Genomic DNA, 20,304 nt, shown 5'->3' with positions numbered 1-20,304 from the left:
AAAGGGAGGGGCAAAGTATGTAAGTAACTTCAACTATAACATTCTATTTCTTGAACCGGGTGTTGGTACAATGGTGTTTGTCATGCCAAGGTATTGGAAATATTTCATAATTTTCAAGAAGACATGTCTAAAAGGAAAGAGAGAGGAACAGAACGATCATTTTATCTATGTTCCTACTTCTACCTGTGGAAAGATGAGTCCTTCCTAATTACACTAATTTTAAATTTTTTTTTAATGTTTTATTTATTGTTGACAGAGAGAGAGAGACGGAGCATGAGTGGGGGAGGGTCAGAGAGAGGGAGACACAGAATCCGAAGCAGGCTCCAGGCTCTGAGCCATCAGCCCAGAGCCCGACACTGGGGCTCAAACTCACAGACCGCGAGATCATGACCTGAGCCGAAGTCGGACGCTCAACCGACTGAGCCACCCAGGCGCCCCAAATACTAATTTTATTATAAACTGAAAAACTGTTCACAAGCAAGATGGTGCCTGCTATCATCTGAGAAGTTAATGCTCATAAGTCAAATTCATTTTTCTAGCAAATGTTCAAATCACACACGTATGAAGCTGGGTCAACTTCAGTGATTCCATCCATGGGTGTGACTCTCGTTGCACTGAACCCCTGATGTGCAGCTGCCTTTCCTGTTTGGTTACTCCTGTGACATCATACATGTTTACGTGACACACCACAAAGAGAGGTCATCACCCTTAAATGCTCAGTCAGCTCGTTCAGTTGTGATAGTGTATTGGTGATCCCAGGCTTCCTCGGTCCTCCTTCCTCCTCGACTAGTCCTGCCCCATTTCTCCTCTCTCTTGGCCCCTGTACTTCTTATTTCCTACCCAACCATGATTACAGGAAGAGAAAAGATGAAAGCCATGCGTCATCTTTTTAATAAAAGGTGTGAATGGCTACAAGACAGAAATGAGATGGGAAAGCTTTAATCTAATTGTTAGAATTAGACCCGCAAATTATCTGTGTATTTCACGTTTCCCACTTGGGAATTTGTCCAAAACGGAGGCTGACTAGCATTATACTGAGGCGTGGCAAGCTTGGCGTCGTAATGCCTGAATTGAAATCCCCGCTCTGCTGCCTCCTGGCTACATGATCTTGTGCAAGTTACTTAACCTCCCTGTAAAATTTGGATATTAATAGCGCCTACTTTTTCGAAGTTGAAATAAAGGTTGCATGGAATAATGCACGAACACACGTAGCACAGCATAATCCCTAGTACACAGCAATTGCTCAATAAATGTTGGCGATCATTACGTGCATTGATTTTAATTTTTCTCCCTGCCCTTTTGGCATCAAGGATGGCCTATATCCAGGAAAAACCAGCTTCCAGGCAAAAAAAAAAAGTCCTTTCTGGTAAAAGTGGCCTCCATACCTGGGGGGGGGGGAGTTTTTTCCTGAAAGCCGTGATTTCTTCCACCTACTCCCATCTCCCTATTCTCCTCAGGTTGTTTTAACAGCAGATGCAAGGAATCTGCCTATGGAAGGAGACAGGTTGCTAAGCTGGCTGGTAGCTTGTTTTGTTTTCATTTCTTAATATTCATTGCCACCTTTCAGGCACAGCCAAAAGAGATCAGAGACCCAAATGACAGCATGCATGTTCCCTCCTTCGAGGCCATCCAGTCACTTTTTCCTCGGGAAAGGGACCCCCTTGGGAGAGAAAACGGCTTCACGCCCCCCAGAGATAAATGAGGTCAAGAAGCTCATTGCCAAACAGTGGGGCAAGGGTGTCTCAGCTCCAGCACCCCTGGGTTCAGTCACCTTTTCCAGCAGTCCTGAGGACAGGGACTAGTAGTAAGAGCTGCTAGGAAAAGGCTTGAGAGCAAAAGTGCTTGCGAACAACTAGAAAAGCTACTAACAAAACTGGCCACAGTGGATCTTAACTTGGAGAATTCAGGGGAATACTTGCCCCGCCAGTGAAGGAAGGCAGCTCTAGATAGAAAACCAAGTTTCAAACAGACATAGAAAAGCATACCGCCTGTCTGTGTTTCTTTACAGTCAAATTTTAAAATAGTATCTTTTGCCTACTCCCTCCCGGCCAACTCTCCTCTTCCAGTCTCAGCCCAAAGGAGTCTTCTCCTTCCAGCCCTCCTATTTCTTTTTCTTTTTCTTCCTCCCCCCCCCCTTTTTTTTAAAGGGCTCTTTATTGGCTCTAACCGGGGAAGGGGAGGGCAAGAGATGATTGGCTACGAAGCGGAGGGAAGGGGGGGGGAAGCGTCCCGCCCATTCCCCTCCCACACCCTCCCTCCCGAAACAGCTGGAATGAGAAGTAGGGAGGGAAAGCTGCTGGGATTGGTTGTGAGTCAGTGGCAGGGTGGGGTGGGGTAGCACTGATGAAGCATTTACCTGTCCAGGTAAGTCTGGAGGAGGTCAAAAGAAGAAAACAGTGGAAGGCAGGGGAGGCAGTCTCTGTCTCCGTCTCTGCCCTTTGAAATAAAAGGGTCTTCCTTTCTTCTCTTCAGCCCCTCCTCCAGTGAAGGTGAGTTAATCACTAACCAACTATTGCTTATTCTGCAGCAAGAAGGGGTGCTTCGTGGGAAGTCAGGGCCACAGGATGTGCGGAACCCTGTATAGAGGGAAGCTAGGGGGCTTCCCTCTCTGTTCCTTAACTCTCTGAGCCCACTCTGCAATCACAGTAGGCTGGTAGCTTCTGCAGATGGGACTGTTTTTGTGAGAGACCAGGGCTCGGATGCATTTTTTTTGTTTGTTTGTTTGTTTCCATCTGCCTGTTTAGGTTGCATAAGCATATTTTATAGACGACAAGGAAATAAAATGGGTTTGTTTTGCAGATTTCCATCTCTGACCAACTGAAATTGAGCTGTGATTTTGGAAAGGAATAGTTGGGAGCACAGGGAGTCAAAATGGGGGATCACCCAGGGGAGAAGAGTGCCATGGTTTCTCCGTTGCCTTTATAACAGGAAATTTGCCCATGGTTCTATCAACTCAGTGTCTATAATTCAATAAAGGGTGCTGTGTGTGTGTGTGTGCAATAATGGTAGCATGGTAATGGACCTCTCTGTGGACGTGTGTAAAGGTGTGAGCTGCGTTCGGCTGTGTGTAAGGGGATGTGAGGCTGGGAAAACTCCACCCCGGACTACCAGTTCACCTTTGGAAAACCCATGAATAACCTGGTTGCAAAACAGAGTCTCTTTGGATTCGACTCAATTTTCCGATTTTGCCTGCTGTTAGACACAGAGACTGACAAACACAAAGCTCCTCACCCGCTGTGCCGGGGCCTCACCCACATTAATAATATTTCACAGTAGTACCTCGAGTCGGGCAGGAGTTCTCCGGGGGGGCTCAGGCCAGAGTAGTGTGGCTGAGTCCACAAAGAAGAGCCGGACCCCTACGGTGGTCCTCCTTCAGGTGACAGTCTGTGTGGCAGGCTCACCTGTAGAAGTCAGTTCAGAGTAGCTTTATCCACCTTGGGGAGGGGAGGGGGCTAACGTCCTGGTCCCTAGCTTTGCCTCTTTTCCTCTTGCTGCAGGAAAGCGCAAAGTGGGGAGACCCCAGCACCAGGCTCCCAGGGCCTGGCACATACAAGCCCTGAGCAAATATAGTGGGTTTCCAGTCCTGGCAACTGGCGCTTGGTTTCAGCTTAGCCCACACCGCAGGACCAGCCCCCCAAACTCATTGACCGAGGGCTGCCGCAGATGGTGAACTTGTCAGTGACAAGATAGCCTGTAAGTGTCAGACAGAGATCTTCTGTGCAGAAGATATTTCGACCCACCTTTTCCTGAAACCCATCTGTGAAATAGGAGATTCTAGCATTGACTAAACACACTCGGAAACTTGCCCATGTGCTCACGGAGAAGGACGTACACACAGGGCAGCTTTTAGTCCTTCCTGGTGTTTTCTTAGGATGTTCCTCAGCCCGAGGCATATTTCTGGATAGTCGGCAAAAAGGAGAGATACTTGTTCTGAAAGAAATAGGTAATCTTGGGGTGCCTGGGTGGCTCCATCGGTTAAGCGTCCGACTTCGGCTCAGGTCATGATCTCACAGTCTGTGAGTTCGAGCCCCACATCGAGCTCTGAGCCTGCTTCCAATTCTGTGTCTCCCTCTTTCTCTGCCCCCCCCACTCACACTCTGTCTCTCTCCCTCTCTCAAAAATAAATAAACGTTAAAAAAAATTAAAAAAAAAAAAGAAATAGGAAATCTCTTTGACCAGTGGGGAGAGAGGTTGAGCTCTTGGAGAATACGGAGCTGGGCTCACGGGAGGAGGGTGACAAGGGGGCCTTGGGTCTGTTTAGAAGGTACAGAGAAGCCAAACAGGAATGGGGCTGGAGCCCGGCCCCTGCCCCATGCCAGAACTCCAAATGCTATTTATTTACTCTCCTCCAAGACTTGGCCGGTTTCAGTGGAGCAGTTAATATTTAACACGCTTTTGCCTGAGTGGCCCTGACTATAGGCTGTGCATATGTCCTTCACCCATTTCCTCCTCCTCTCAGATCCCCCAAAGAGGTCAAGGGTCAAAAGATACCAAACTCTCACCCTGAGCGTTTTGCCTGTTTCTCAGGCTTCTTATCAGGTCGAAATACCTCAAGTTTCGATGGCTGCCCTGAAAGAGCCCCCAAGTTTCAAGGTTGTAAAGTTGGTGGATAGAAATGCAGCATCCAGGTCAGGCCAGAGCGCCGAGAGAGGGAGTGGAAGGGGGAGAAGAAGAGAAGACTCTTACAGTCCATGTTCTTTGGATCAGAAAACTAGGTGCGGGGCCGGGATGCAAGCACTCATCCGACTTTGCTTTCAGGCTCAGATTCACCTCTGCGGTGATGACGCAGTGCCCGACGCCACGACCTCCAGGGGCATTTGGTGGCGTTTGTTTACTCTGGAAACATCTGTTGTTGGGGCAAAAAGCTTGCCTGGAAGCACAAAGCTGAACCAGATAATTTAGAGGGTTTCAGGTGTGAAGTAAAAGGAGAAAGGTGATCTTAGGGCTTTTAGTGTTTAGTCAGGGGAAGCCAACGGCCCTTCTTCAGGTACAACGTGGCCCTCTCGCCATCTCCGAGATGCCTTCTGGAGGGACCGAGATCCACAGGTTGCCCTGTATATGCAGTTGTAGGTCATTCGTTACTTCCCTTAGGAGGCACCAGTAGAAAGAGCCCCAGATTTGTCATCTGTCAAAGAAGAAAATACCGCATGTTGCCTAAGTTATCGGGCTATTTGGAAGATCTAATAGGCATATCTGAAAGTGTAAGCTAGACCGTGTTTTTGTTTTGTTTTGTTTTGTTTTGTTTTTTTTAATTTTTTTTTCAACGTTTATTTATTTTTGGGACAGAGAGAGACAGAGCACGAACGGGGGAGGGGCAGAGAGAGAGGGAGACACAGAATCGGAAACAGGCTCCAGGCTCTGAGCCATCAGCCCAGAGCCTGACGCGGGGCTCGAACTCACGGACTGCGAGATCGTGACCTGGCTGAAGTCGGACGCTTAACCGACTGCGCCACCCAGGCGCCCCAGTTTTGTTTTGTTTTTGAAGCAGTGCCATTCATATTGTTTCTCTCCCTCCCAGCTACTGTAGGCTCCCCTTAGTTCCAAAATGAAAGTGTGATGGGTTGCCCTGGGAGGAAGGAGAGGCTAGCAATCCATCATAAAGTCTGAAGAGTACTTGGAAGAACAGGGTGGTAATTGTCTTTGAAAGGCAGAGGCATCATCTGGTCACCCGTTCACAACATTATATTAACTACAGTGATTAATACAGTACTAATATTTATTGCTCCAATGTTGATAAAACTGGAGCCCAAACCTAGACCCTTGGATTTACACCGACTGCTTGGAAGCAATGCCTTTGTCTTATAAAGTGTTGCTTGCCCCATCCCTGTTAGGTGCTCATGAATGTTAGTTTAGCTGAAGGCATTGCCCAAATTCCACTGAGTCGTATATTCTCAGGGAAATAAACTACTTAAGAAAGAGTCTGTAATAATAGAGTAAAAACAACAACAAAAAAAGTGGTCTTCCAACAGCTTAACTCAACAGATGCTAGAACAGATGGCAAGTTTATTCATCCAGCATTTTTCGAGTGCCTTCTGTGTGCCTAAGCTTATGAGAAATGGATCTCTTTTGCTATAATGGCCTCAGCCCTACAGAATGTTAGGGATGAGTTAGCATCCTCTGAATCTAAGCCGTCATGAATGGAATGGATAGCTGAGGAGACTGAACTTCATCCAGGTGACTCCTCATGTTTCTGTCTTTGGGGTTCTGGGTATTGGGAAAGAAACGTCACGAAGAAGACTGAAGAGCTATCTTACCCAATGCTGATTTATCACTGGGCTCCTTTGGTGTGTCTGTCTCCTGTGGTCCTGACCCTATCTCCTGAGAGGCTCTGGACCCTTATGAACTCCATGTGTCTGGCTCATTGGGATTTTTTTCTCTTCTTTCCCCGTTGTCCTGCCCCTCCCTACCTGCCCCATTTGCAGACCTTCCCCCCAAATCGGCCTTGTGCTGGTCAGCTCTACAGCATTGGCGGCTGACTCACCCAGCACAGCCCAAACCTGCCTTGGCAGTGGAAGAAGTTATGGGTAGAGGCCAAAGAGACAACCTCCCTGGAATCCAAACCCCGGGTCCCAAGATCTCCAATTGAACACATTTTTTTCTATGACATTTTACTTAGTAAAGGGGGAGAGGGGTGGGGAGTAGGAAAGGTGATAGAAAATATAAAATGGTGTCACAGGAAAAATATAGATTCTAATCCTAGCTCTCTCCAAACTCCCTATCTGGCCTTGGAACTGGCTTTTAAACTTAATTTTTCCAGAATTTTATTTCAACATAGGAGAGCCCCATCTGGCCTTTCCAGACTTTGCGATTTTCAGAGGGAAAATGGTACCGCCTTCCTTTGCTCTTACTATTGGCACAGTGAATTTGAAACTCTTTTTCCCTACGAGTTGGAGTTGGGAGGAAGCTACGCAGGGCATTTCTCTCGTTTATTTGACAAAGATTAGGGAACCTTGCTGGAAATAAGTGCAGCCTCAGAGTGGGTGGTACACAAGAGGGAAACTGGGTTTGTATCAACCTGTGTGAGTTACGTAGGAGGCTCCCAGACCACGGAGATGATGGTGGCCCTGGTGGCGGGGGCTGTTGATGATATTGGCTATGACAGCAGCTAACAGTTACTGCACAGTGTTTTATGGGAAGTATCTCAGTATATGTCCGTGACAACCCTATGCGGTTGGTGTCGTTGAGGGCCCTGTTCCATCTCCCCCACGTAACCCAAACCCTTCTTTTCTAAACTCTTGTTCCCTTACGTCAGTTTACTTTGATCCTCGAAGGACCTTGTCTTTTTCTTATGACAAGAACAGTAGCAGTTAGTCCTTTATTCGTCGAGCATTTACTTCCAACTAAGCTGTGCAAACTGTTCTCATGTAATCCTTGCATTAAGCCTACCTAATGAGAAAAACCGAGTCAAAGAGTAATTTGCCTCAAGTCACATAACTGTAAATGCAAGCGGGATTTGAATCCAGATCTGACTTCCTCCAGAACCCACGTTATGAACCCCTTCCTATTTATTGCTTGTGGTCCTGGAAATGTAGCCTAAGCTCCCCGACGCAGAGAAAAAAAAGCACCTAAGACAAGTGTGGAGTTCCCTCTCTGGCTAGACTGCTTCTGCACCTGCTGAGCCCGTCCTCCTGCATGTGTGTGAGCCCGCTTCTGCGTCCTTCCACGCAGGCGGGGAGGTGTGGGGAACCGCCGTGCACGGCCCCTTCCAGCTCTCTGCTTGCTTGGTGTCCCTGCCGCCGCGCCCCGGGGGCCTGGGCAGAGCCTGGCCCGGAGAGCCTCCGCTCGGCTCACACGTGGCTTTGATTCTTGTCTTTTCAGGCCGGCTTGGGACATTCTTCACTTCCCTTCACTTCCCCTCTGGGAGCCCCTCTCACCGCCCCTGCACCTTGCTTCAGGCGATGCCCAGGAGCGAGCTGTGGCCAGCGGGGCCTGGCTCGGAACCCGTGACCCGCATCGGCAGCTGCGACAGCATCATGAGCACCGTGTCCACCCGCTCTGGATCTGTACGTACTCTCCGCCCTGCAGCCCGCCCCCCCCCCTGCTTCTGTCTGCACGCCCGCCCCGCCCCGCCCCGCCCTGCCCACCACCCGCCTGGCTGCTCCTTCGCTTTCATCTTCCTTGTCAGAGAGTGAATCACACCGGTTGGTATTTCTGCCTTTGAGTCACCCAGGTTCTCGAGAGAAAGGGTGGAACAGTCCCAAAGCGCAATGAGATGAGACTTGCTCCCAGCTTTCATTCATGGGGGGGCTAAGTTGAGGTGAGAGGGAGGGCCAGTGATCTGAGGTCCTGGTGGAAAGCAGAGGATAGATCACCATAGCACTCACATTCCTGAAGCCTCCAGGGTGCCTTCAATCTTTTACCAAGATCACAGAGGACAGAGTAATTAGGAGCCTGGGTTCTGGAGCCAAGCCGGTCTGAGTTCTCGATCTATAAGCTCTATGGCCTTGGGCAAATTATTGAATTTCTGTAACCTTCAGTCTCCTCCGTTTTAAGGTGGGATATAAGGTAAACACTGAATCCTGGGGGGCGGTGAACGAGATGCATGTGAAACACAAAACACTCAGCACACGCCTCTAAGTAGAAAAGAAATAGCCTTATCCAGGAGCATCGATTCAGAATCGCCCAAAGTCATCGTGTTTAACTGTTTGTGAGTGGCAGGTAACAAATTGTAATTTTTCTGGGGATGAATTTAAGTCAAGGTTGTTGTAAGGCTGGTGCGAAAGAGTAAATCTGCCCTACGTCCAGATGGAAACATTCCCTTGCTGTTGGTGTTCATTGCATACCTAATAACCCTTGAGAATTTATACTTTATTGCTCTATATCCTACAGAGGTACTTGAAAATTTAAGGATGCTGAGGATCTCTACCAAATGTCAAGGACTTTTAATACAGCCAGTGAGTTTTGATATGTGAAAATGGAGTAGAGAAAGCAGCACACACACACACACACACACGTACACACACAATCCAAAGCGTGGGCAGTCCGTATATAATTTCTTGTTGACCTGAGATGGTGGGACCACAGAGACATCTTTCTGTTTCTGTTAGGCTGAGGCCGATACGAGCAGTTACATACTACTGGACACAGAGTGTGGCACGGATTAAAGATCTGCAAGGTGAATCCTCCACAAAGGAGAAATTCAGAGTTGGTTTATCTTTGGCAAAGCTATTTTGGGAAGAAGAGGGCCGTAAAGAAGACTTTGTTCAGGGAACCCCCGGAATCGGCTTCAGGGCTTCCACGGGCTACATTTGTAGCTTCCTTTGACAGGTCGGCCTGCCAGATGGCCCTTTAAGGAGTCAGGGGAACTGGTGGGGTTATTCCAACAACCATCTCCTAGGGTATCTTTAGGGCTGTCTCAGACCTTTCCTGGCCATATGAGTGGGTCTGGAGAATATATAACTCTGAAGTATCTTAAATAATAGGAAGAGGGATGAGATAGATGCCAGGAGGGAACTCAGGCCAAATTTCTTACATTTCCATTTGCCCTTTTGGTTTTCCCTTCAACCTTCAACTTTAGAGAGCAACTATCCTATGGATCTTCCTGGCCTTGCTGACCATGGGCAGCAACCATTTAAAAGGGCCGTAACACTTTTCCCCAAATACCCCTATGTGCTTTTTCATCATGACGGTTATTTACTTTAATATCTACTTGATATTTCACACTAAGTTCCTTTCCCCTCCTCCCATACCCGTCCGGTTTCTCCACCCTACCCGCCTCTAGTTAATATTTGCTTAAGAAATGCACACTTATTTGAATGTTAGCCAGAGCCAAATGTCATCAAGAGAGTAAATACACAAAGGAAAAAAAAATCCTGTATGGAATGCATTTCAAAGTCAAGTGTAAATTATTTGGTAAATTTATCTGTGGCTACTCATAGCACTGTTGCCATTGGCCTGATAGCCAGTGGCTGGCTGCGTTTCCTGTTTGTCCTTATACTGTCCTTGACATACCAGATCAAGTGTGCAAAAGTACTCTGACAAGTTAATACCATTGAAGTTTAAGGTCATTATGTTACCCATGTAATGCGGAGCTAAATCGGAGACACGTAGAGGGATATGCTTATGCCGGTCACACACAGGAACTGGAATCAGAACCCGGGACTGCTTCTGATCTGTTCCCCTAAGCGTCCCACCCAGGACTGGGTGGAAAAGGCAGCTGCCATCTGCCTGCCCAGCACTGGGTGCTGGTGGGCCCACAGCCGCCAGTCTCCTCCCCGTCCGGTGCCCGCGGTTTCTCAGGAGACAGACAACTCCCGCAAACTTGCGGAGTCGCCTCCTGGAAAGGTTTCCAGCCCTTCAGCATTCCTTCCGGACACGGGGTGGTTCTCAGCCCCACCAGTTTCTGCGGAGCTCCCTCTCACAGCTCCCTCTCTCCCTCTCTCTCTGTCCTCCACGCCTCATTCCAGAGTGACGGCAGCTACGACTTCCTGTCCGCAGAAGAGAAGGAGTGTCTGCTCTTCCTGGAGGAGACCATCGGCTCACTGGACACTGAGGCTGACAGCGGACTGTCCACTGACGAGTCTGAACAGGACACAGCTCCCCGCGGCCTCCGAGCCCTGCCCGTCACCCAGCCTGCTCCTCAGGGTAAGAGAGACCATCTGGGGTGGCACCGCTAACAAACCCAGAAAGCCAGGACATTCTTGTGGCTGCTTTGCACCCTGTTTGCCCTCTCCTCTGAAGGTCATTGGCAGAAGGAGCGATAGCACTCCTCTCCACGCCCCTGGCTAGAAATAAGCCATGTCCCGCAGAGGAGAGACTGCGGACAAGCCGGCGTCCTCTGTCTTTCTCTGAAGTCTCAGAGGCCTGGGAGGGAAAAGGGTTTGACTAGCTCCCGTTCTCTCGCAGAAATGCTGAAGAGACATGACCGCCGAGGTTCATGGGAGGGGTTCGGGGAAGGGTGGATGGTTGCTCTGGGGACACGAAGTGAGTCTGGAGAGCTAATCTGGATGTTCCAGAAGGATGAGGCTGCAAGAGATAAGGGGGAAGGGCCCCCTGAACTTCAGTGGGTGGCACCTCGAGGCTCTTGTGAGAGGGGGTGGAAAGCCAGCGGTGTTGAGGCTCAGTAGAAGGGGGACAGGATGGCACATGAGTGTGGCCATGAGGGTGGGGCCATATGTCCCAGAGTGAGGGGGGCACTTTACTCCTGAAGACAGCCCACTGCTATCAGGATTGCAATCACTGATTTATTCGTTTAGCAAATATTTACCGACAGTGTGTTAGAACCTCCATGGAGATAGAGGCGTAACTGGGGACAAAGGCTTCACTGCTCCCTGAGACTGATTCCCTGGTCCGTGGGCCTAATGCACCTGCTGGAAGGAAAGAGCCCATGTCACTCACTCATGTGGGGACGGCTGTGGCCATTCCAGAGCCATTCACGTGTTTATAGAAAGTGAAGGTGGAGGAAGGCAGAAGTCTGGTCGAATCAAGAGCAAATCCGCTGTTCATGGACTCAGTTGCTTGGGAGCCCCGAGATAGCTAGAGGGAATCTCTCCCCCACCCTGGTGCTTCTGTAGAAGCTTAGAAGGAGCCCGAGTCAAGGACCTGGAGTTATGTGAAGCTGCTCTTTCCCCAACCATCGTGAAAAAGTAATCCTAGGTTGAAGGGAACCTGCTCAGATCGATCTGTCAGTGTGAATGATAGCCATGCAACAGGGCGGCTCCTTGAAGAGCAACGAATCAACCCAAAACAAAACCCACTGCTAAGTGGAGACCAGAGTTCGGGAGGTATTAGCTTTGCCCCGGGCAGCAGGGTTCTCACCTCTGTCCACTCTTCTTTGCCCGTTCTCCTGGGCCCTCACAGGATATCCAGGGGAGAAGATCGTCCCACAAGGACCGGAGCCAAGGACAGGGACTCAGTCCAGCTCACCCCATCTGCCTGAACCCGAAGGCCTGGGCCTCAGGTCTGGCTCCCATAGCCTCCCCAGAAATATCCACATCGGCAGGAAGCGGAACCCCGGGGAAAGCACCACTCAGACGAATAGCCACATCCCGGGGGAACCTGCGGGGCTTGTCCCAGAGCCCAAGAGAGAGCAGGCCGGCCAAAGCGGTGAGCCCAGCCAGGCTCCGGCCGGCCCCCCGACGCCTGCCCTTGGGTTGGACACAGTACCCATCCCCCCACCAGAGGCCTTTCAGGACAGCCAGCCAGAGCAGCGTGGGGAAGGCGGCCTGGGCGTCCCCAGGCCAGGGCTGCAGAGCCATACGGCCCGGCTCCATTCGTCACTCAGCCCCCAGGAGAGGAAGGAGACTCCTTCAGCAGCCATGTCCCAAAAAGCCAGTGAGAAGGGCTCAACAGGGGGACCGGGGCAGCCTCAGCCTCCTCCCGCCACGTCATCGCAGAGCGCGAGAGCCAGAGATGCTCCCATCCCGTCAGGGGGGGACCCCAGTGCCCGGCCAGCGCCCTTCACAGCTCCCAAGCCCCGGAAGCTGCCGCCCAATATCGTTCTCAAGAGCAGCCGAAGCAGTTTGCACAGTGAGCCCCACCACTGGTTGTCTCGCCACTCCGAGGCCACCGCGGGAGACTCCGGCCTGGCCTCGTCCTCGCTGCAGGAGCAGAAGAAAGCGCGCCGGGAGGCCCTGGAGAAGCTGGGGCTCCCCCAGGACCAGGATGAACCTGGCCCCCACTTAAGTAAACGCACCAGCTCCACCCGATTCAAGGAGACCCCTGCCCAGGCCTCTTTCCAGGCTCCGGCTCCGGCCCCGGCCCCGGCTCAGCCGACGCGGCCTGCTCAGGGCACAGCCGCTGCGCCTGCCGGAGGGAAGGCTCCGGCTCCCGCTCCCACTCGGGGACCTTCTCCAGCGAAGCCTCCGGCTCCGACTCCAGCTCAGGGTTCTTCTCCGGACAAGGGGTTGATTCCTGCCCAGGAGCCCACTGCAAGCAAGGTTCCAGCTGCCAAATCCATGCCGATTCCTATCCCCAAAGCCCCCGGGGCAGGTGGTCCTCTGGCTCAGGCAAAGGCGGACTCGGGGCTGACTCTCCGGGAGAGCAACGTCCCTGGCCTGAGACAGATGAGCTTCAAGTCCAACACTCTGGAGCGTTCGGGTGTGGGGCTGAGCAGCTACCTCTCGGCCGAGAAAGACCCCAGTCCCCAAACCAGCACCTCTCTGGGTAAGGGCTCCTTCTTGGACAAGATGTCTCCCAGCGTCCTGCGTAACTCAAGGCCCCGGCCTGCCTCCCTGGGCACGGGGAAGGACTTCGCCGGGATCCAGGTGGGCAAGTTGGCTGACCTGGAGCAGGAGCAGAGCACCAAGCGCCTGTCCTTCCAAGGACAGAGCCGCGACAAGCTGCCTCGACCCCCCTGTGTCAGTGTCAAGATCTCCCCGAAAGGAGTCCCGGATGAGCACCGAAGGGAGGCCCTGAGGAAGCTGGGACTGTTGAAGGAGTAGTCACTGGCCACCAGCATGGCCCCGCCATCCCCGTCTCACCCTCTGCCATACAGGAGGCTCAGGTCCTCTCCCACCCAACAGCCCGGGGCTCGGACAAAGTGGGCTTCTCTCCAGCGCGCACCTCTCTCTGAGGCGAAGGGGTGGAAGAGACTGGATTCCAGTGGACGCGCGTGTTTATATTCAGAGCGGTTGTGTCACTGAGTGCCTGCCCAAATCATCCTGAAGATGATTTCCACAAGACGGTGTGTGTGTGTGTGTGTGTGTGTGTGTGTCCATGTACTATAGGCTGTATATATCATTGAAGCTATTTATATGACACAAGGAGTCATTGCTCAGAGTTCTGCTTGTGTTGGAGATTTTCTTCCACTGGGTAGGGTTCAGCCCAGCCAGAACTAAGGGGAGAAGGGGGGGGGCTGAGTCTGAGGAATAAAAGGTCAGCTAAGACAATGGATGTGCTGGGGACATTAGGCAAATGCAGTGTCATGTGAAATGTGGGTCTCCCAGAATCCCTGCATGGAAGGGGACTGGCTCGTCCCTTGGTTCTGGACTTTTGGACATCCCGGTCCCAAGGTTAGGGCGCGTCCCTGTAGCTAAATCTGTCCATTGACTGAGAACAGAAGTGCTCTGGTTGGCCTGCGAAGGCAAGATGGGTGACCGCACAGCACACGGCCACTGGGAAGGACCCCTGTCCACAGGCTTGATGCATTTATAATAATAAACCATGCGGTGGCCCCTGCCGGGGACATTCCTATTCTTCCGCTCCCACTCTCAGCCTGCATGTGACTGACCCCAGGGCCGGGCCAACAGTGAGATGGGAGTCTGAGCCCAGAGACTTTATAAATACCAAAGAACTGTTTGAGGCCTTACCTATGCTACTGCGCATAGATTTTTTTCAGTTTCTATGGGAAGGCAACACCATACATTCTCTGCTAGTTACTCACAGAATATCAGAGCTGGGAGGAATCTTAGAGACAAGACTCTTGTGACCCACGCTGTTGGGGAAGGGAAGGGAGTCATCTGCGGTCACTCTGCCATTCAGCGACAGAGCCGGGACCCTGGCTCCTCATTCCATGCTGCACGCTGCCTCCCTGAAGCAGTGCTTCTGTACGTCTACACAGCACCCTGTGGATCAGGAGTCACCATCAAAGGCTCAACCCCAAAGCCTAGAGAGATTAAATGTTGTTCAAGACCATATTGAGTGTTGTTTTTTCTACTGTGTCTTCGGAAAGCAGCAATATAGTAACTCATTTATTAATCCAAATTCCCTGACCGCTTTGTACAGCTTGAGAAAATGCCAAAAGGAGGTACTATGAGTAGGCGTCGTAGGCTTGTGGATACAGGCTTGGAAATTAGACACAGCTAGACATGACCCCTGCTTCCCCTAAGGAAATAAATATTATTCGTGGCTGTGGTTGGAGTCTAGGATCCCCAGATGTGAGGAGCAGATAAAGGGAACTGTTGTTGGAAAGGTGCCCTTGAGGTCTGCTGAGAATTTCTGGACTGTGTCCTTAGGGACCCAGCACTGTCAAAGCATGGTATTTCTAAAAATGATGAAAAGATTAAGGTAAGGACAACAAATGGCTCCACCCTGTCATGGTATGTGGGACGTGGGTGTGACAGTTTCTGTATATACTCTCATGCACACACCCAAAACCTTGGTGCCTTCCTGGCCCTGGTAAAGACCTGGTCTGTTGGAGCTGATAGGGACTCCCACAACTGGCCAAGCCATACGTTATTACAGACTCTTCTGAAGAGAGAGGGCCCTTCCTGGAGGACTGGTTTGACATGCTATATTTGGTTGAGCTGCCTCATACGTGTATTTCAAGACAACCTGGGAATGACCACTTAATTTTTTTCAATTTTCCTAATTAATAGGGACACTTGGTGCTACCTATAAAGTAAGACTTGGTAGGAAACTGAGGCCTTCGTATCAACACAAGGATGATCAACACAGGTGGGTCAGGAGTACCTCCTCTTACATCCTCACCCCTGGTAGAGGCGATGTCTCTCGAACAAAACATGGTTACACACAGCTTGCCTTCCCTCCCTGAACCCTTATCTAGTGACATGCCCATTTTCCCCGCAACTCCCTCCTGGCTTCCCTGTATCCTCGCCCTTCCAAGGGCACGTCTTGCTCTTAGGACGGTCTTTGGGATCCAAGTATTAGGATAAAAAACCCAAACCCATCTGTCCTCATTTTGAAGAGGGGCAAAGGAACCCATCTGGGGACATCTGCCATCCTGAAATTGGCCCTTGAGCCACCTGAGGAATTTTATCTACCCTCTGACGTCCATATAGGATTGGTCTTCATCGAGCTTGAGCTGGAGGAAAGAGTGGGGTCACTGCTGTTGTTATCCCTCTATCCCTTTTTTTTTTATTATTTAAAAAAAAATTTTTTTTAACGTTTATTTATTTTTGGGAGAGAGAGAGACAGAGCATGAACGGGGGAGGGGCAGAGAGAGAGGGAGACACAGAATCCAAAGCAGGCTCCAGGCTCTGAGCCATCAGCCCAGAGCCCGACGCAGGGCTCGAACTCACGGACCGCGAGGTCGTGACCTGAGCTGAAGTCGGACGCTCAACCGACTGAGCCACCCAGGCGCCCCCCTCTATCCCTTTTTGAAAGATGTCGGATGGGCGTTTGTAAAGGCCACTCGTTTGATTTTAAAAACCCATGTGACAGTTCTCCTTCCGCTTGGCCCCGTAACTCTGCCGTACCCTGCCGCGATCTTACTGCTACTAGGAATGAGCTATCTGCCAAATACAGGAGCTGGCTTCGCCTCCGCCTGGCACAGTGGGACAGGTGCCTTAAGTGTGTCGACAGCTGCTCCTCTGAATCACCACTCACGTGCGTCCCTGGGCGCCCTGTACTCCGACCCGATGTGGAAGGGCTGTGTGCTACCCGGGATGGGCCCAGTCGCCTCGTAGGTGCTTCCCTCCATAGTGGGAAGTATGGTCTGGAAGAGGCCACCCCGCACCCTGACGTTGCACAGGTGTGCAAAAGTGGGTGTTAATTCCACGGAAGAAAGAGCAGATGAACGAGTGGCGAGCAGGCCCTACTCGATGTCATGAGTTAAAGCTGGAGGTGGGATTTAAGAGTCTGCAATATGTGTGTGTGAGCACAATATGAGTGTGAAAGCACTCCATTCCTTGACCCATGATCATATGTGTAGGGAGAGGGGGATCATCCTGTCAGAGCATGAAGCTCATAGACTAGAGGAGGTGGCGACCAGGGGACGGGCAGGAGAAATCATGTCTATCTCAGAATCTGAGGAGGAATGGGGCCACAATGTGCCCATGCTCTTTTCTTCATGTGAGTGACTATAGAGCGTATATAGGTCAGGCTCAATTGGACAGCCATCGCTTACCAATCAGGGAACCCTGGGCTGTTCCTATCTGTAAAGTGGGGATAATAATACCATCCTTTCAACATTGCTGAGATGAACAAGTGATATGAAATATGTAAAACTCCGTGCTTAACATAGTGTAGCTACTCGACAAATGATAGTATGGTCTTCGGCATCTTATTTCTTCCTTCTCAAAGGGAGCAAATGGAGGCAGGGATGGAAGCCAAGAGCTCACCCAACTCAGCTCCGAGAGGAAATGGGAGCGATCTTGCTGCAAGTAAAAGTCCAAAGTACCGACTAGGCTTTGGCACACCCTCCAGGTGATTCAACTTCACCCACGCCAGGTTTCCTGGAATTGGAAAAGAAAGGGATCGGCATGAATATGGGGTTTGTGTCTCAGGGAAGCCAGCTTCTCTATCTCCAAACCCGGCTTCCAATTTGTCACCAATGTCTTGTCGCCCATGGTCATATAGTTGACTTCTTTTTGCTCCCTCCAACTTCCTTTTGCTGTGTGGTTCAGTGACCTATATGCTGTTCTATAGTTATTCATTTTTAAAATGGAGAAAAAGAATAAACCTATATAACAGAGGGGAATGATGGCTCAAATCTATTTGAGGTGGCTCAAATAGAGACTAGAAAATGTCTCAAGCATTTTCTAAATAAGGTAGGCATCTTTCAGAAATGAATCAGGCGTAAGTTGGCAGGAAACAAGAAGGTATATTGGATGACTCCTCAAGTCCCTTCTAATATAAGGGCCCAGTGAATTGCAGGAGTCATTGCCATCATCATCCTCATCACCACCACCATCATCATCATTGTCATCAGTGACCCTTGGCAGACAAGGGAGGTAAAAACAGGTGATGTTCTAGTTCCATTCCCTCTTGCTCATTGCCTATCTAGATCATTGTCCTTATTCAGCACTTGCCACGTATCCAGGGTTCAAAATAATTCAAAGCAGAATGGTATCCTGGCAAAGCCAGATGAGCTATAGTGAGTCACCGCATCTCACTCATAAAATGGGGAACTTGGACGGAACTACCTCTTAGATCCATGCCAGCTCTGAAACATATGTTAAAATGAGTCCAAGCAACTTAATTAGGAAGATAAACACCATGCCAAAAATGATCACAATATGGTCTAAGATAAAATATACCTCATAGAACCTAAGACCTGGAAGGAACGTTTTAGATGATCTAATCCAACCTCCCACTCAAAAAGGAATTATGTCTGTAAGTTGATATATAGTCAGAAAGATGGATGGATGGATGGGTGGATGGATGGATAGCTGGATGGACAGACGGGTGATGGACAGATGGATGGATGGATGCGTGGATGGAAGAATAGGTGGATGGGTAGATGGGAGAAGGGAGGGGAGAGAAACATATCGTGGACAAGAGTGCAAGCTTAGGAGTCAGGCTGCCAGGCACCCTGCACCTGTTTCCTTTTCGGTTTATTTTTGATTCCTTTAACTTCCTTTGTTGTGTGGTTCAGGGAACCAGGGAACGCTGGTTCAGGGAACGCCATCCTACAGTTACTTAGTTTGAACATGAAGTGTAAAAAAAAAAAAAAAATTATATAATAAGAATGAACCTTGTAGAAGCAGTAATAATCCTTACCTTTTACAATAATTTTGAGAAATGATGCTCATTGAAAATAGAATCAAATGAGATAATACATATGAAACACACTTACCACATTGCTCAAAAAATGGAATCTATTAATATTATTATCATATACATATGTAATTCAGACTCCAGTGGGTGCCCTTGAGGATTGGACTGATATCAGCCTACACTTAAATTCCTCAGCCCGGAACAGTCAAAAGCCCTCCTCCAGTTTCCAGAACCTCCTGCAGACAACCTGCTCATGTACCATCCTGTGTGCTCTCCATCTGGGGGTGTGGCTCCGGGGCCTCCCTGCGCTGCCCGCCCTCCTACGCCATGCACTGTGGCCTCGTTTCACCCTCACTGTCCCCACTCCCAGCAAATTAATCAGACCCAAGCCCGACCAGCCTCAAAGCCCAGGCTTTTAATCGATTCTCATAGGAAACCAAGTTACTTGAAGCATTTTTGTTGTTCTCTGACTTTTTAACCAAAGATTGGGGTAGGAGATATCAAGGGACCTGACACAAGGCACACGTCCGTTGTCACCTCCCATGTCACCCTTTCGATCCTCTTGTTCCCTCCTGGTGTGGGTGCTGTACGTAGGTCAACCAGGAAGCTCTCCCCGCCACACCCACGCTCAGAGCCCCTCATGATCTGAGCATCTGCCCCAAGACACTGTTCAAAAATTTTCTTATCCATGAATAGGGTTGTCTCCTTGAAATGAGCTCTGGAATGTTCTCTACCTCCTTACCTTCAGGCCTGAAAACGGAGAGGAAGAAAACACAAGATGACTTTTGGCATCTACACCTCCAACTGACCTGACCCCCGCTACACTCTCCCTAAGGAATCCCAGGGGCCTCCTTTCCATCGCTCCCTGATGTGCCCATCTGCTTGAGAGGGTTGATTCCCTCCACCCCCACCCCCCGCCGTGACTCCCCCAACCCCCATGCCTCAGGCAGGGGCTCTGTAATAGCCAGGGTCCACGTAGGTCTTGTGAGCGGTGGGGATATGGTTTGGTTGAAGTTACTTCAAATACAGGATCATTAGCATTTTAGGGTGACTTGAAATCAGGCACAATTGCAGCCCGAATCTTCTGCCGTCCCACCTCCACCTAGAGGGGCAGGCACTGCCCTGTGCCTCTGACCTCACCCGCTGGGAAGGCACAGTCCTGAGCGACCAGCCTCCTGCAAGAAGAGAGTTGAGTGACTCCCAAGGTTTTCTTTTTGGGGTTGTTCTTCTGCACGGGACCGGCACATCTTCCTGTAATATTTTGGTTTGCGATAGGAAGTACACACTGGGTCTTCGTTTCTGTGCCCGTTTCTGGCACTGGGCTCTTAACACCCTTGGGGTTTCCTGTGAAGAGGGAGAGAGGGATATCATCTGTTATATTAATGAGTGACTTTTGGAAAGCCCCTAGATCCGCTAAGGTGAGGGCTGGTTCCCAGAGGAACCGATCCAGAGATTAGAGGCTGGAACTGTCAATCCTACCTGCACCCCATCCCCCACCTCTGGGGAGGGGAACCGGGCTGGAGAAGAAATTCAATTGCCACTGGCCCATGATTTAATCAATCAGACCTATGTTAACGAAACTGCCTTAAAAGGCCGAAGGACACGGTTTGGAAAACATCCATGTTGGTGAACCAGAGCGCATCCACGGCAGGATAAAAACTTCTTTGTTTGGGACCTTGCCCTGCGTATCTCTCCACCTGGTCGTTGATTCGTATCCTTCAACATCTTCTGTAACAAACTGGTAATCTAGGGGGTAAACGGGCTTCCTGAGTTCTATGAGCCGCTCTAGCCAATTAATCGGACCCAATGAGGGGTCGCGGAAGCCTCTGACCTACAGCCAGCTGGTCAGAAGCACAGATCACAAGCTGGACTCCACACTGGTGTCCGAAGCGGGGAGCGGTCTTGTGCGACGGGGCCCCCGGCCTGTGGATCTGCTGATGTCTCTGGGTAAGCGGTGCCAGAGTG

The 20,304-nt window shown here is 50.3% G+C and overlaps 1 protein-coding gene across 4 annotated transcripts in view; it reads left to right on the top strand.

Moving 5' to 3' along the window:
* The window catches only part of YOD1 (YOD1 deubiquitinase), a 31,122-nt gene extending 16,548 nt beyond the window's left edge, over positions 1 to 14,574 (top strand). For 3 of the 4 annotated variants that reach the window (XM_047076738.1, XM_047076740.1, XM_047076739.1), the window contains 3 exons: positions 7,819 to 8,003; positions 10,407 to 10,584; positions 11,800 to 14,574. In XM_047076738.1, the coding sequence (XP_046932694.1) occupies positions 7,819 to 8,003; positions 10,407 to 10,584; positions 11,800 to 13,382 (1,946 nt within the window). In that variant the 3' untranslated portion in view covers positions 13,383 to 14,574. Of the gene's footprint in view, positions 1 to 2,421; positions 3,694 to 7,818; positions 8,004 to 10,406; positions 10,585 to 11,799 lie in introns of those variants that run through there. The other variant, XM_047076741.1, reaches the window with a different exon arrangement.
* The last annotated feature ends 5,730 nt before the right edge of the window (positions 14,575 to 20,304 follow it).

This window comes from Lynx rufus, unplaced genomic scaffold (assembly GCF_022079265.1).
Source record: "Lynx rufus isolate CCGP_SWC_20201006 ecotype Redwood Valley unplaced genomic scaffold, mLynRuf1.p SCAF_15, whole genome shotgun sequence".
Lineage (NCBI taxonomy): Eukaryota > Metazoa > Chordata > Mammalia > Carnivora > Felidae > Lynx > Lynx rufus.
This window is presented reverse-complemented; position numbering and strand designations above follow the sequence as displayed.